We start from the raw sequence: 14,943 nt of genomic DNA on the forward strand, positions 1-14,943 counted from the left end.
TTTCATACCGATTGTTAGGCCATTCTTGGCACACTGATTTTGAGTACTGATAAATCTGTTTGCCTGATCAAGAGATGGGACTCACGGCGGATGTGACCTGTCGACAGGTGATGCTTATTCTTCCTAGGCACCTGATCCCACCTCTGGCATATCCAGGGATCAGTATTTGCCCCCAACTCTCTATTTTGTTTTGCTTATAGAGAGTCATGAGATTGATCACTGTCGTTATCTTCAACTTTCTAAGTTGGAATTCTTTAAAATGGAAGGATTTAGATAAGCATTTCTGTCTGCTTTAATTTGAAATAAGCCTTCACCTCCACAGTCAATCGCACAACATGAGTGAGACTTCACGACCTTATTGCTTATGGCGGATTCGCATCTCCTGTCAGCTACAGTATCTGCAAACTGATCTTTGGAAGGCGAAGATAACGAACAGTGATCAATCCCATAACTCCTACAAGCAATACAAAGTAGATAGTTGGGCAAACACGGACCCCTAGACACACCGGGGTGGGATCAGGTGCCTAGGAGGAGTAAGCATCCCCTGTCGACCGGTCACACCCGGCGTGAGCCCTATATCCTGAGCAGGTAAACGGAGTTATCCGTAGTCAAATTCAGTGTGCCAAGAAAGGTCTAACAATCGGTATGAAACACGTCAGACAGCATTTGACCCAATGATAGGATGTATTGACGAACTAGATCGTTATAACGGCCATATAATTTGCGAAATGCTGACTTCAATTGAGCCTGTTGATAATCGATAATGTTTTCCTATCTCAGCAGTCATTGAAGGGTTTCTCATATTTGTTAGACGTCGGATTGTCTGATCCTGTTCTGATGATGATGATGATGATGATGATGATATGGTCATTTGTCTTTTATCTGCTTCTTCATAGTCAAACTCCGTTTGACAAGTAGTTTTGAACAATCATCCCGTACTCGAATAAGTGCACTGCAATTTGGGTTTGCACTTTTGGAAAGATTTTCAAGTACACCAACCACACAGTCCAAAATGAACAGCAAGGTACAGTCTTTCGTGTTCATAATTCCAATCGCTGATCGTGACACGAACCTCAAAATGCCCATGGTAAATAAGTTAAGGTATATTTCCATCAAATGACAATGGTTTTATTGCCTTCTTTGGGATGGGAGATGAAGCTGTTGATATCTGTTTGGGATGGGAGATGAAGCTGTGAATATCGGTTTGGGATGGGAGATGAAGCTGTGGATACCGGTTTGGGATGAGAGGTGGAGCTGTGGGTATCGGTTTGGGATGGGAGATGGAGCTGTGGGTATCGGTCTGGGATGGGAGATGGAGCTGTGGGTATCGGTTTGGGATGGGAGATGGAGCTGTGAATATCGGTTTGGGATGGGAGATGGAGCTGTGGGTATCGGTTTGGGATGGGAGATGGAGCTGTGGGTATCGGTTTGGGATAGGAGATGGAGCTGTGGGTATCGGTTTGGGATGGGAGATGGAACTGTGGGTATCGGTTTGGGATGGGAGATGGAGCTGTGGGTATTGGTTTGGGATGGGAGATGGAGCTGTGGATATTGGTTTGGGATGGGAGATGAAGCCGTTGATATCGGTTTGGGATGGGAGATGAAGCTTTTGATATCGGTTTGGGATGGGAGGTGAAGCTGTTGATATCGATCTGGGATGGGAGATGAAGTTGTGCATATCGGTTTGGGATGGGAGATGAAGCTGTTGATATCGGCTTGGGATGGGAGATGAAGCTGTTAATATAGGTTTGGGATGGGAGATGAAGCTGTTGATATAGGTTTGGGATGGGAGATGAAGCTGTGGATATTGGTTTGGGATGGGAGATGAAGTTGTTGATATCGGTTTGGGATGGGAGATGAAGCTGTTGATATCGGTTTTCAGACCAGTAAATTAAGTTTTGGATTTGTCGTACTTTTCATGAATCCAGGTAGAAGTGAGATGTCCATTGCCATTCTCCTGAAGCAAATATATTAGTGTTGTGTCCTGTTCTCTCATTCTAGATTTCAGAGTTGTGTCGTCAGTTGATGAATGTCACAGGTGGTATTTCTTCCCGTTCCTTGCTACACAATATTTAATTACCGCACATTTTGCCCTAACATCATAGATTTATTACCCAGAGCAAAGAGTCCACACTTTCTGTAATTTTGCGCGAAGTGAACTAGTCGAAAGAATTTTGCAGAGCAGAAAAACATATAATTTATTTACTTCAAGTAGTTTTTTTTAGGACCAGACTTGTTCATTGAAAAATTAATTAGTGTAAGACACATAAAAATCGCGAAATCTAAGTTGCTAAGCGGTTGGTAAGTCCAAAACCCCAGCCCCAACATATCACCTTATCCATCGCCTATTAAGAGTCGCCATCTTGGATTGCGAAATTCCTCTGTCAAATGACAGAAAGTAAACTAAAGAAGTTCCTGTCAAACCCAACCCCCGCAACCTCAAGGAAACGCCTTCAACAACCAATAATATTGTCAGACAGCAAAGGAAAGTGGTTCCAAAGAGAAATTACAACTGACAATGATATAATCTGGTGGACAAAAAGTGGCGCGAAAACTGAGGAAAGCACTCGTTGGTTAAAATCGTCCATCGTATCTCCATTCAACATGGAGTTATATGGCTATATGTATGGCTTGGCACATGCAATCTAACAAAAAATTAAACAATACATCAATTTAAAGTCAGAAACCGAGGAGGAAGTACTAAATATAGAAAAATCATACAAAAAAATCACAAAGATCACAAACAAACACCCTGGAGCAAAGGTGACATTGAAATTCCACTGTACTCGATCAAATGCTGGAATCAGAATAAAGGCCACAAAGATCCAAGTATCTTTGACGATCAAGACTCTAAACTTGCCCAGTTCAACACCAAAATTCGGACGATCAATAAAAACCTAGGAAATCACTCGCCCTCATTCACATCAAACCTATACAAAACATCTAGAGTCAAGAGCGGGAAGAATAGGAAACCCAAGCTCTGTAAATTCCACAACTTCAAACTACTAACGGACGGCATACACCATGGGAAACTGATAGCAAAAGTTTGGCTGAAAAAAAAAATCATTGACCAAACTAAAAACGACTGCTGGGAAACACCTTAAGGTAGCTCACTACACTAAAGCTTATACTCTGTATGACACCACGTCACAAGATGGCGATTTAAATGTTTTGTGGGTGAACCGCAGATCTCGAATTTAAATCCCCCAGAGTCTTTTGTTCATGTGTTGAAATGATTTTTTTAAAATCATGTTTTTATCCAAATTTGTATATATTTTTTGTCTTTTTTGGCATATATACCTATTGTATATCACATCTTTTATAATTAAACCAATTCGTACTTATTTGAAAAACTATTTCTGGGTGTAGTGAGCCACCTTAACAACAAGTGAAGTAAAACAACGCTAAAAATCTATCATTTGAACGGAAATAGAAGCAAGGCTACTCCTATTCAGTCAGTGTGGGCTTACCGCGCTATACTGAACAGGTCAGTGTGGAATCCCGCGCTATACCTACCATGAGTATCCTGACTTTGTTCACTTTCGTTCTAATGTTAGGTTTCACAAAATGGAACGACTGGAGCTGGAACCAACAGCGAATGCTTCATTCAATCCTAAACCCAAATATGTTGAGCACAAGTAGAAAACCACTCACTTTACTAATTGCAAACAACAAGAATAAGGCCATCCTGCTTCTTGTCATCATAATGTCTGGAGAAATAGAATTGAACCCAGGACCACGAAACAAACAAAACTCAATCTATCCATGTGACCTCTGCGCACATCCCGTTACACGGAAATGTAAAGGTGTTTGCTGCGATGGGTGTGACATATAGCACCATCAGTCTTGCATTGAACTCTGCACACATGACTACGCACTACTAGAAAGATCTAATGAAAGGTGAAGATAACGAACAGTGATCAATCTCATAACTTCTACAAGCAATACAAAATAGATAGTTGGGCAAACACGGACCCCTGGACACACCAGAGGTGGAATCAGGTGCCTAGGAGGAGTAAGCATCCCCTGTCGACCGATCACACCCGCCGTGAGCCCTTTATCCTGATCAGGTAAACGGAGTTATCCGTAGTCAAAATCAGTGTGCCAAGAACGGCCTAACAATCGGTATGAAACACGTCAGACAGCATTTGACCCAATGGTAGGTTGTATTGACGAACTTGATCGGTATAATGTACAATGTCTATGCTGTAAATGTGACAGCATAAACGTTACAACATTCACCTTCCGTAGTTATGAAATGAATCTATCGAACATATATGAACCACTGTCAAACATCGATTGCAGCATGGAGTCAACTAGAACCGACTTATTCAGTCCACTAAAAATCAGTAGCCCTAAAAACCATATGAGTAATTCAAGGAACACCAAAACCACAAGTACCGCCAAACCTCCATCAACATCCATGGATGAAAACCCACTTTCAGTCCCCCCAAAACAAGACATCAGAATTATGACTATAAACTGCCGTAGCATAAAAGAATAAGAGCTAAGAATTAGCCTTAGCCATTGACTACCTTAAACTAGATAGTGTATGCGGAACTGAGTCCTAGTTAAAGGGCATCAAACCAGGAAAAAATTCTTCACAAGACGCCATCAAATCAAGTCTACAGAATTGACAGGGGGATCCTTGTAGTAGGTGTATCTATACTAGTGGGGAAAAAGCATCATATCGGTTGAACAACCAGAACTAATAACCAACTGTGAGATAGAATGGGTCAAAAGTAAAACTGATAAAAACAAAGAAATGCTAATATCATCATTCTATATGCCACACAGAAATAAGGAAGACCTCTCTGAGCTAGGAAAATCACTTGAAAACGCAACATATAATACAAATTAAAAACACCATCTTAGTAGAAGACTTTAACTGTCCAGATATTGACTGGAACAACATGTCAATCAAAGACGAAAATAACAAGGAGATACAACAACTAATGATAGACACAACCAATACGACGGGCCTATCACAGATCCATGACCAACCGACAAGGGATGACAATATAATATGTATACGGTGTGACCGTTGGACCGAGCGAAGCATGACGTAACTCCGAGTCCCGAGTGGTAATCATAATTCCGTTAAGTACGGTAGATTATGATTCATTTAAAAATATATATTTTGAATGAAATTTCCTTGCGCTAAACACCCAGTAACATTTCAATATTAAAGGAGTTTATATGGGGACAACAGTTTTACATGATCCGCCTATTCATTGAACACGGGAAATAAAACGCAAGGCGACGTAAACTGTGCATTGTGACGTCACATTTAGCCTCGACTTTTTTCTCTTTTTCAAAGCAAACAATTATAAACAACAATAATACATTCCGTATGCAATGAAAAAGGCCGTTAAAACTAAATAAAATTAACCAATAAATTCAAAATGGTAAAAAAGTAAACGTAATTTTATCGTATATTAATTCTTATTCAAAGAAACTCATGAACTCGTTCATCTATTTAGTGGTATTACGGTTTTATATGTATTTATTTGCTAAAACCTGTTACAATGATAATTATACTATTCACTTTGAACAAACTGAGTGTTTAAATTACAAATTGCACGTTAGAGTCTTCTATTATTGGCATTCAAAATAAAACACGAATAACTGTCGAAGCAGGTAATGAAAAAATAAATGGCGGCGCCCATATGGATCATGAAAATTTCAGTGAACGTATATAGAGATTATCTCTTTTTCTTTTGCTGATTTTGACTTTTTTCTTTTACATACGTGTTACCTTTAGAGCCTTGCTTCGCGGACAGGTCTTCGGCCCGTCCGAGCTTCGCTCCGTATTATACCTCATTTTTACATCAAACACTTCTGTAATAGAATCATAATTTAGTGTTCCGGGAATCTCAGATCACGATATCATTGTTACAGATCTGGAGACAAAACCATACTACCACAAAACAACACCTAGGAAAATTTACATCTATTCAAAAGCTAAATGGCAAGACCTAAAAACATCACTAATCAATCTTGCCGAGAAAATATCAAATCTTCCTTCAGAAGGGAAAAGTATTCATAAAATCTCGGATACTTTCAAAACAAAGATCCATCAAAGTCTAGACGAACATATACCATCCAACGAATTAAAATCCAAACAATCAGTCCCATGGGTTACAGACATGGAAAGGAAACTACTCAACAACAACAACAACAACAACAAAAACAACAACCAAAAAAACCAAGACTGTACAATCAAGCAAAGAAAACAAAAAAGTGGTCAAATTACAGACAATTCCGGAAAGAATGCAAATCAAAACTGAGGAAAGCCGAATGGAATTTCATGAATAACAACATACTTGAGGGCTTAAACAACAATAATACAAAACCCTTTCGGAAATACATCAAGTTGGATAAAACAAGACTCTTTCAGAATAGCTCCACTAAAAACTGGAAACAAACTGGTTACTGACAGTAAAGAAAAAGCAGAAATTCTTAATAGACAGTTCCAATCAGTATTCACCAAAGATGACCCTGGACCAATGCCACAAACGTCAAAGACGAGTAAAAATATCATCAAACCAATTAAGATCAATGTAGAAGGGGTTAGGAAATTACTAACCAAAGTAAACCCATCTAAGCGTCGGGACCTGATAGAATTCTTAAAGAATGTGCAGAACAGCTCGCACCAAGCCTCTCTATCATCTTCCAACTCTCTCTTGACACCGGGAGCTTCCAAAGGACTGGCGCGATGCCAACATCCTACAGAACATGTTTTTTAATTCAGTTGACATTTGTTTATGGAACATTGCCGATTCCGATAAGCATGTGCTTGTTCATCTTGCATATATAAAAAGGGAGACAAACATCAAGCCGAAAATTATAGACCAGTCTCCTTAACTTATGTTCCTAGTAAATTATCGGAGCATATAATTTGTAGACATGTCCAGGAACACCTTGAGAGAAACAAAATACTAACATCATTGAATCATGGATTTAGATCAGGATATTCCTATGAGACACAGCCCATAACAACAATGAACGATCTTCTGACCAACTATGACAAAGAAGTACAAACTGATGTCGCCATTTTAGATTTCTCCAAAGCTTTTGATACTGTTCCACACACCAAACTCCTCCATCAGCTCAGCCAGTATGGTATACAAGGGAATACTTTAATTTACTTTACCTTGTTCCTGACAAAAAACCCCAATGCGGACAGTAGTGGAAGGTGAAAATTCAAAGGAAGTAGCAGTGCAATCTGGTGTACCACAGGGGACAGTCCTCGGACCTCTGTTCTTTCTGTGCCATATCAACTACCTTCCTGACTCAGTAACATCCCAAGTCATACTATTCGCAGATGACTGCCTCCTATACCGTCACATCAATGGCTATGGAGACCAAGAGAAATTACAGACTGCTCTAAACGACCTTCAGAAGTGAGCCAAAGAATGCGGTTTAATGCAAAAAAAACTGAAACATTATGAGCATCCGACAAAAAAACCCACCAAGTTCTACTCACTTGAAAACCATGTCCTAGAACAAGTTCAGGGCAACCTCTACTTAGGCCTACAAATGTCATCCGATCTGAAGTGGACAACCCATATAAATAAAATACAAAAAAACCTCAATTGACACTAGGTTTCCTCAGATGGAACTTAGCACACTGCACAAAAAAATGTAGAAAAACAGCATATATATCCATGGTTCGATCAACTCTGGAATACAGATCCATCATTTGGGACCCTTCTCAGGAGGAACAAGACATTGATAAACTGGAAAGAGTCCAACGCAAAGCCATCCGCTTCATAAAAAGAGACTACAGAATTAGAGAAGAGGGATACATAAACAAAATGGCCAAGGAGCTGGAATTACAACCTCTCCAGACCAGAAGAACCAGCTTACGACTCGTCATGTTATATAAGGTGGTTGAGGGGTTGGTACCACTAAACAAAGCAAAACCAAGAGGACAAATTAAATTAAAAACTTTCAGAGACTGTGTAAACACAACATTCTTTCAAATCAAGTTAAAAACAACAGCAAGTGCTTAGAAACAACTACAGCCAACACATAACAGTACAAATCTTCATTCTTTGAGGACACCATAATCAAATGGAATCAGCTTTAAGACAATATAGTGTGCGCGAAAACTGTTGAGGCATTCAAGACCGCCCTCGACAGCCTGTGTCAATAAGACGGACACTAGCTCTCTCACCGTCGTAGAAAAGCCATAATTGGTAGCTTTGACGTACCCATACAGAACCATCACAAAGAATGTGCAAGTCACGAAGGTAAGGGAAGGTTTTGATTTGGATTTGTCATTGTTGACAAACATGAGCTCACTTAACGCTTCTGTTGACTCGATAAATTTCTGTAATAGGTTTTCAACGATGCCTCGCTTCGATGCCCCAACATAAACATGATTTGGCGTGCTTGGAAACCGACATCAATCACCTTATATTAGTGGATGCTGTCGCACGGAGGCAATGCGGTGTGTAGGTCTTAAGGTATCACACCGGTAATTGTCCAATCAAAATGAACTTAGTCAATTGTAGTTCCATATACTTAAAGAAATATTTTTTTTCCTTGCGCGATTTTTCTCATTTCCTCTTCTTCTTTTCTCTTAATTTTTGTACCCCTGATTAGGAAATTTTGTGTAATTTGTAGAAATAATCAAGTGTATACAAAGGAACTATTTGCTGTTGGTAGCTGAGGCTACTTCCTGAGGTGCACTCCGGCTGTTTACACACATGTGAATAAAGTGCACCGCCACGGCACATGATACGCCCGTCACATATTGTTAACATGAACATATCACCATGAAGAGATAGGTATGCATGGAACCAAATGTCAACCTTCCTTTAAGAATCTTACCCACTTTATGGCCTCATGTGACATTGCTTCAAATATTGATAATGTAAGCTTAATGATTTTTAAAAGGATATAAAAACATTTTCCCAAATGTTTTCAATGAAATGATTAAAGTGCAAGATAGCCCTTTATCCAAGCAAACAACTTACAATAAATGGGAGTACTCAAAAAGGTTGATTTATTCAAGATATCAAAAAATACATATATCAGTATCTGACTTTGTCAAATCTTCAAGTATAAAAGTAAAATATGCATGGTGATGTCAATATAAATAAATATAGATTAAAAACGGTTATTTCAAACACTGGTGCATCTCCTATGGTGTAGTTATTAATTAGAAAAAAATAATACATCATATATTTCTCAACTGGTTGTGTTAGACTTGAGAAATGCACATCTGCAGCTTTGCTCATTGTATTTTAAGGAATGAAGAACAATGCACAGCGTAATAAAACATCAAACATTAGTCATTATGTTTATTCTTAGACTGTAAAACTGTCATCTTAGTGAGACATGACAATCTGCACCTTGTTGTTGAGATATAAAATAAAAATATATTTTACAATATCATATTAATTCTTAAACTTTATACCAAATTAACTTTCAAAGTAATGGCTACCAATTAGAACTGTTCTAAAATTTGACAGATCAATTAGAAGGCCAGATTCCTCTGCCCAATTCTCGATTGCAAGAGATATAGATAGCACCTCCTTGATCAGATTGCTGTAACAGAAATCTTCTAAACTCATTAATAAATCTGTAATTTGACAGAATGCAATTTTTCTGTTAGCAAAATGCCTCCTGAATTGCTTGATAATTACACCCATGGGACAAGGGAAATTTCTCTTGTTACTGACACAAAAGAAATAATTTGTTTGTTATATACTGCTGTATAGTACAGTGTATATAATGAAGAATGTGTAGTTTCTTGAATTAACATTTTTTAATATGGTTGTTATTATTTCATCTGTTCAAATTTACACAAATGTCCAATCTGCAGCTTTGTTCATTGTATATCTTTTTTCTGAACAATGCCACAGCCATAACAAAACATCAAATCCATTTGTTGTCTTAGTGAGAAATGATACTCTGCATATAGGTTGCTGAGAAAAAAAATTAAAAATTATATAGTACAATGTCAAATTAATTTTGAAAATAAAGACTAACCACAACAAACAAATTCACTTTCACAAATAATTTCTGGTATATCTGCAATTAAGAGGCTAAGATCTCTCTGCCCAATTCCCTAGAGATAAAGATATCACCTGCTTGATCATGTTGATCAGAGATGTTCTACACAAAACTCATTAATTAGTCTTGTCAAAATGCCCTTTGCATGCTACTCCCATGGGACAAGTGGAATTTCTCATGTTATTGTTAGAAACAAAGGAAACATTACATAGGCTAAAAAAAAGCTGTACAGTATATCATAAAAAAAATATGTGTTTTCTTGATGTAACATTTTTGAATGAGGTTTTCTACAAAACTCTTATATGAGTAGGGATTGTACCAATTATAACATACTTTTTTCAAAAAATCACTTCAACTAAATGTCACAGTGACCTTAAAGTACAGTGCGACACACCTTCTACCTAAGATGCATAAGTTGACCAAGTTTCATGATTCTAGATCAAATAGTTTTCAAGTTATGAGCCGGACAGGGTTTTGCCATATTTGGCCATATCTTCTTAATTAAAAGTCACAGCGACCTGGTTTTAATGTGCGACACACCTTCTACCCAAGATGTATCAACTGACAAAGTTTGATTATTCTAGGCCTTATAGTATTTAAGTTATGAGCCGGACGGACGGACGGACAGACGGACAGACGGACGGACATGAAGGCCATAACATAATACGGCCCGTCTTAAGACGGGCGTATAAAAACATGTGGATTTGAGGGTAGTCTTGTTTGCGGGTAATTTTTTTTCGAAAATGCCGCGTAGGGTGTTGTTTTTCTGGTGTCGGCAGACGAGATAGGTAACATAGAACGTGTCTGACTGCGTTATGCGGCATCAATTCTGTAAACTGATTTTTAATGATTTTTTCCCCTCTATAGTAATATATAGTGAAAATAATTACCGGTGTGATACCTTAATGCACGTTGACGACTCATCGGCCATACATCCAGTGAATGACCTTTATGCTAATGCCTAATGTCATCGTCTATCAGAAGGTACAATTCCGCATCATCGATGACCTGGGTGAAGTTGTACATGTGGCAGAAGTAGACATACAATTAGTAAGACATTGTTTAACAGAAATGCTTTTATCATTTGATGAAAGTCCACTGCTTGGAATACAAATAAAATCATAAATACATTTTGTGATGTTGATTTCTTCTATTGATAGACTTCTGTAGTAAGTGAGGGCGATTGCTAGATGTGTATTGCCTTAGCAAAAGTAGTCCCTGTTACCTACTTTTAACATATATTCATACGCACAGCCGTGACCTCTGTTGACCCCGTAGTGGATTTATACAGTGATAAATACGTATTGCTCGTAATAGTTTTGTATAGGAGAAAACAGTTGAAAATGTAAATATTAATTATTCTGTATCACGAAAATTTGTGATAATCTGATATTAACGCATTCTTCTGTTTTTGTATATCTGACATCTTTAAAAATGTGGCAACATACACATTTTCTTTGATCATTAATTAAATTTATATATATTGAGTGGAAATTAATACAGTTTTTCCACTTTCAACCATTAATATTTCCGAAACAAAGATGTACTAAACACCGAATCTTTTATTCTTTCAGTGGAAAATTAAAAATCGCTTCTGTGGTCGCAGGTATTACCTTTTTCAACAAACCAATCCGCGTCTTTATCTGAATTTCGATAAGCATCCTTTTGAGTACAGAAATATACCCACCGATTCTCGCATTTCTCAAATTTTTCTTAATTCGTTTTTAAATTGCAATTGTAAGCTTTCCATCAAGGAATTATGATAAATTTGATTACAGAAATTACGGGCTTTTCTGAATGAATCTCAATGTCTCGTTACCAGAAAAGTGGATCGGGTCTGACATGGCCTACAAGTATTGATATGTATATATACTGAAATATTTCATCATTGTATTAAAGATTAGGATTCTGTACAAGACGGCATAGTTCTGATATGCTTTATTAAAAATACACCAATGCTACATGGGGATGACATAATTGATTTTTTTATGACAGGTGTTATCTTCATTACACAACATAGCTTTCTTCTCACGGAATATTATATCGCTTGGATTAGAATTTACTTTTTAAAGAGCAAAGGTACAAACCTCTATAAATATAGGATACCCAAGTTCACTGACGAAAAAATAATATGCTGACGGTGCTACTTTTTGCGCGAGCAGAGAGAGAGAGAGAGAGAGAGAGAGAGAGAGAGAAAGAGAGAGAGAGAGAGAGAGAGAGAAAGAGAGAGAGAGAGAGAGAGAAGGAGGATGCCTTAACCTTTGTTGAGGTGCTCTGTACTGTATGTGTGATTAAAAATACCTTAAAATGTCCTTCAAGTTTTGTAAAACTGTTAAAACCCCGTAGTTATTAGTATAAACAAATTCACTTTTACATCAAGCTGGTCTCTATTGATGCCACCAAGCAAGGGAGATACGTCATCGTACTATTATGATACTTCATACCACAGCAACATTTGACGATCTGTAGCGCCTGTTAACTTGCGATTTTTTTCTGAATTACTTATTTTCATACATTAACTAATTAAAGAAGTACACATTTTTGAGCAAAACAAACTTGTTTTTAGAAATCGTTTCCTTTAATGTACTCAAAATATTTTAATATTTAATTAACTCGGCGACCATTGTTCAAAAGTACACATGCTGTTTCGTAAAGCTCGTAAAGCTCTAATAGCTGGGTATGAAAGTGTGTGCTAAAACAAGTGTGAAGGTGGATTGTATGAGAATAGTATAAAACACGAGACGTTGACAAAAGTGTATGTGAAGCTTGCGTATTGCGTCATCGGATGAGCGAATGGCATCATGTGAAGTCTGCGAACGACAAATCTAGGTAGAAATTGAATCTCTCGGAAATAAAACGGTTGCACGTTGATTTGAAGTGTCTATAACTACACGAAGCCTTTTGACGACTTTAAAACAAATCATCCACATTGATTCATGATTGTATCGCCATATATATATATAGTAAACACATTCGGAAAAATAAATGAGAATTTCGATATAAAAAAGGCTTACAATGTTCACAAACATTATCTAGTAACATATGAAGATGCATCAATTACTTTGCAATAAGTGGGACTTGGAGCCGACCGGATCATTATACTTAACGCCCGGTATGTTCAATGCTTTTCTAAGTATCTGTTAATACAGCAAAGCATTATATTATATATATATATATATAGATTAAACGCTTCACAACATATCCCTTATTTTTCCAAGTGCGTTGGTCCCGAGAGTAGTTTTTTTCGTCAGGGAGAAATAATGAACTTCAGGATCATAACAAAGATTCGTCACATCATCATTGACTAATGCTTGATGGCCGTAACCCCAGTGGATTTTTGTATAACTTTAGTCATTGTTTAACCTGACCAGGTTTACATATCTGTACAGGATAAGGACACATTTTCCGTAAAGTTGTTGAGATACGAGGCAATCAGGGGAAATATGATGTTAAATGTGTGCATAGATTTACATTTCCAGTGTGTTTGCCTTTGATCTCTACAAATTGTGATGATAGCCATTTCCTCATGAATGCGATCATCTGCATTCAGAGTTGAACAAAGTGCGTATGAATAACACCCTCCTGTATTTCCAAAAATTAAATTCACTTCATTTAAATTCATTTAAATAAAAACAGAATGAATAGTGTAGCAGATAGATTTTGTATCCCTTTATTCAAATCCATAATAGGCTAATAGCACACATTATTACTTGTAACGGTAACAGTCTCTTAAACACACTTTATAATAACCTATTTTTTATTCGGTTCAGATGACTGGTATTTTGAGGGCTGTGGGTTTCTGAATTGAGACATATCCTTGTCGATGTCGTAAAACGAGAACAAGTTGTATCCGTAATATTCCGGTACTTTGTATGTAGTGTTGTCTGTATCAACCGTGGGTTCTGTTAAACAAAAAATAATATATCACTTTATTCCATTATTTGGTATTAATTGTATTTTTATCTTGATGTCTTGTCATACCTGAAATTCAAATATGATAAAAACTGACATGTTACTATGAATATATGAAAGCAACGAATACAGCGAGTTATCCCCCTTACCTTTAGAAGGAGGCTGTGGTGGCGGAGTACTGGTAGACTGTCCATCCGCACTTCCGCTCTGATCAGACAAACGTTGAACAAGACTGATCTAAAAATATTAAATCCCCTAATGAGTTACAGTTACTCAAACTGATAGAGGTACTGGTAGGTGGATATAGGGGCCCCACCTACCCCCTCCCCTTCCCCCCTTCCCCACGATTCTTCTCTCATTTCCTCTTTACTTTGTACCTCCCTACCCAGATGTAAACACACCACATTTTGGCTCGTATAAGCTTCAAACATACGAACAAAATTTGGCTCTTGAGCTTACATAGTTCCTCTTCTGTCAAACAAACTAATTTCGGATCTGTGTCAGTGTACGGACTGTTGATTTGATTTCACTAATACGTGAATAGGATTGGGCAGCAGACACAGCCTATTTTAGCCCTCTCCCTGTTATCTCATGGATCATACTCTTACTATGATTTACTCCACACTATATATCTACTCTTACTACAACTTCATTCACAGTATATATCTACATTGATTTAAAATGGAAGTTCAATCTAAACAGACACATTTAGCATGTAATGAAAGTTGTCCTTCACGATACCATTCTCAACCGAGGAAATTCGAGCAAAACAAAGTTATCGTTGTCAATCGATCGATTGTCTATAATATACTCTAAACAATCCATAAAATAGTATAATTATCATAAGTTAATCGCAAAATATCTTACCGATATACGTTTGTTAACTTTGCAGAGGATATGTCGATGTATTTGTGGGGAGAGCATATTTCAAGGAAAGATCGGGTGCGTTATTTGTCGAGAAGTCGGTTTCTCGTGTTATCCCGTTCCCGATAAACACTGCGT

The 14,943-nt window shown here is 37.5% G+C and overlaps 2 protein-coding genes across 2 annotated transcripts; both read right to left on the reverse strand.

The window, feature by feature from the left end:
- Positions 1–1,112: 1,112 nt before the first annotated feature.
- Positions 1,113–8,302, reverse strand: LOC125647331 (uncharacterized). Its single transcript, XM_056141976.1, has 2 exons — positions 8,183–8,302; positions 1,113–1,862 (listed from the first exon to the last, which is right to left on the reverse strand). Exons 1-2 carry the CDS (start codon positions 8,300–8,302, stop codon positions 1,113–1,115), a joined length of 870 nt encoding a protein of 289 aa, XP_055997951.1.
- A 5,381-nt stretch (positions 8,303–13,683) lies between these two features.
- LOC125646208 (NADH dehydrogenase [ubiquinone] flavoprotein 3, mitochondrial-like) lies at positions 13,684–14,943 on the reverse strand. Its single transcript, XM_048872393.2, has 3 exons — positions 14,809–14,943; positions 14,091–14,178; positions 13,684–13,931 (listed from the first exon to the last, which is right to left on the reverse strand). The coding sequence occupies exons 1-3, from the start codon at positions 14,863–14,865 to the stop codon at positions 13,780–13,782; spliced, it is 297 nt and encodes a 98-aa protein (XP_048728350.1). The 5' UTR covers positions 14,866–14,943; the 3' UTR covers positions 13,684–13,779.

The sequence above is a fragment of the Ostrea edulis genome, chromosome 6 (genome assembly GCF_947568905.1).
Source record: "Ostrea edulis chromosome 6, xbOstEdul1.1, whole genome shotgun sequence".
Taxonomy (NCBI): domain Eukaryota; kingdom Metazoa; phylum Mollusca; class Bivalvia; order Ostreida; family Ostreidae; genus Ostrea; species Ostrea edulis.

Coding starts and splice junctions, on each gene's coding strand:
- LOC125647331 (XM_056141976.1), bottom strand. CDS start 8,302: ATGTTTGTCAACAATGACAAATCCAAATCAAAACCTTCCCTTACCTTC. Junction 1,863..8,182: donor ATTATGGCTTTTCTACGACG/GTGAGAGAGCTA, acceptor CGATATCAACAG/CTTCATCTCCCATCCCAAAC.
- LOC125646208 (XM_048872393.2), bottom strand. CDS start 14,865: ATGCTCTCCCCACAAATACATCGACATATCCTCTGCAAAGTTAACAAA. Junction 14,179..14,808: donor AAGTTAACAAACGTATATCG/GTAAGATATTTT, acceptor TAATATTTTTAG/ATCAGTCTTGTTCAACGTTT. Junction 13,932..14,090: donor ACCACAGCCTCCTTCTAAAG/GTAAGGGGGATA, acceptor TTTGTTTAACAG/AACCCACGGTTGATACAGAC.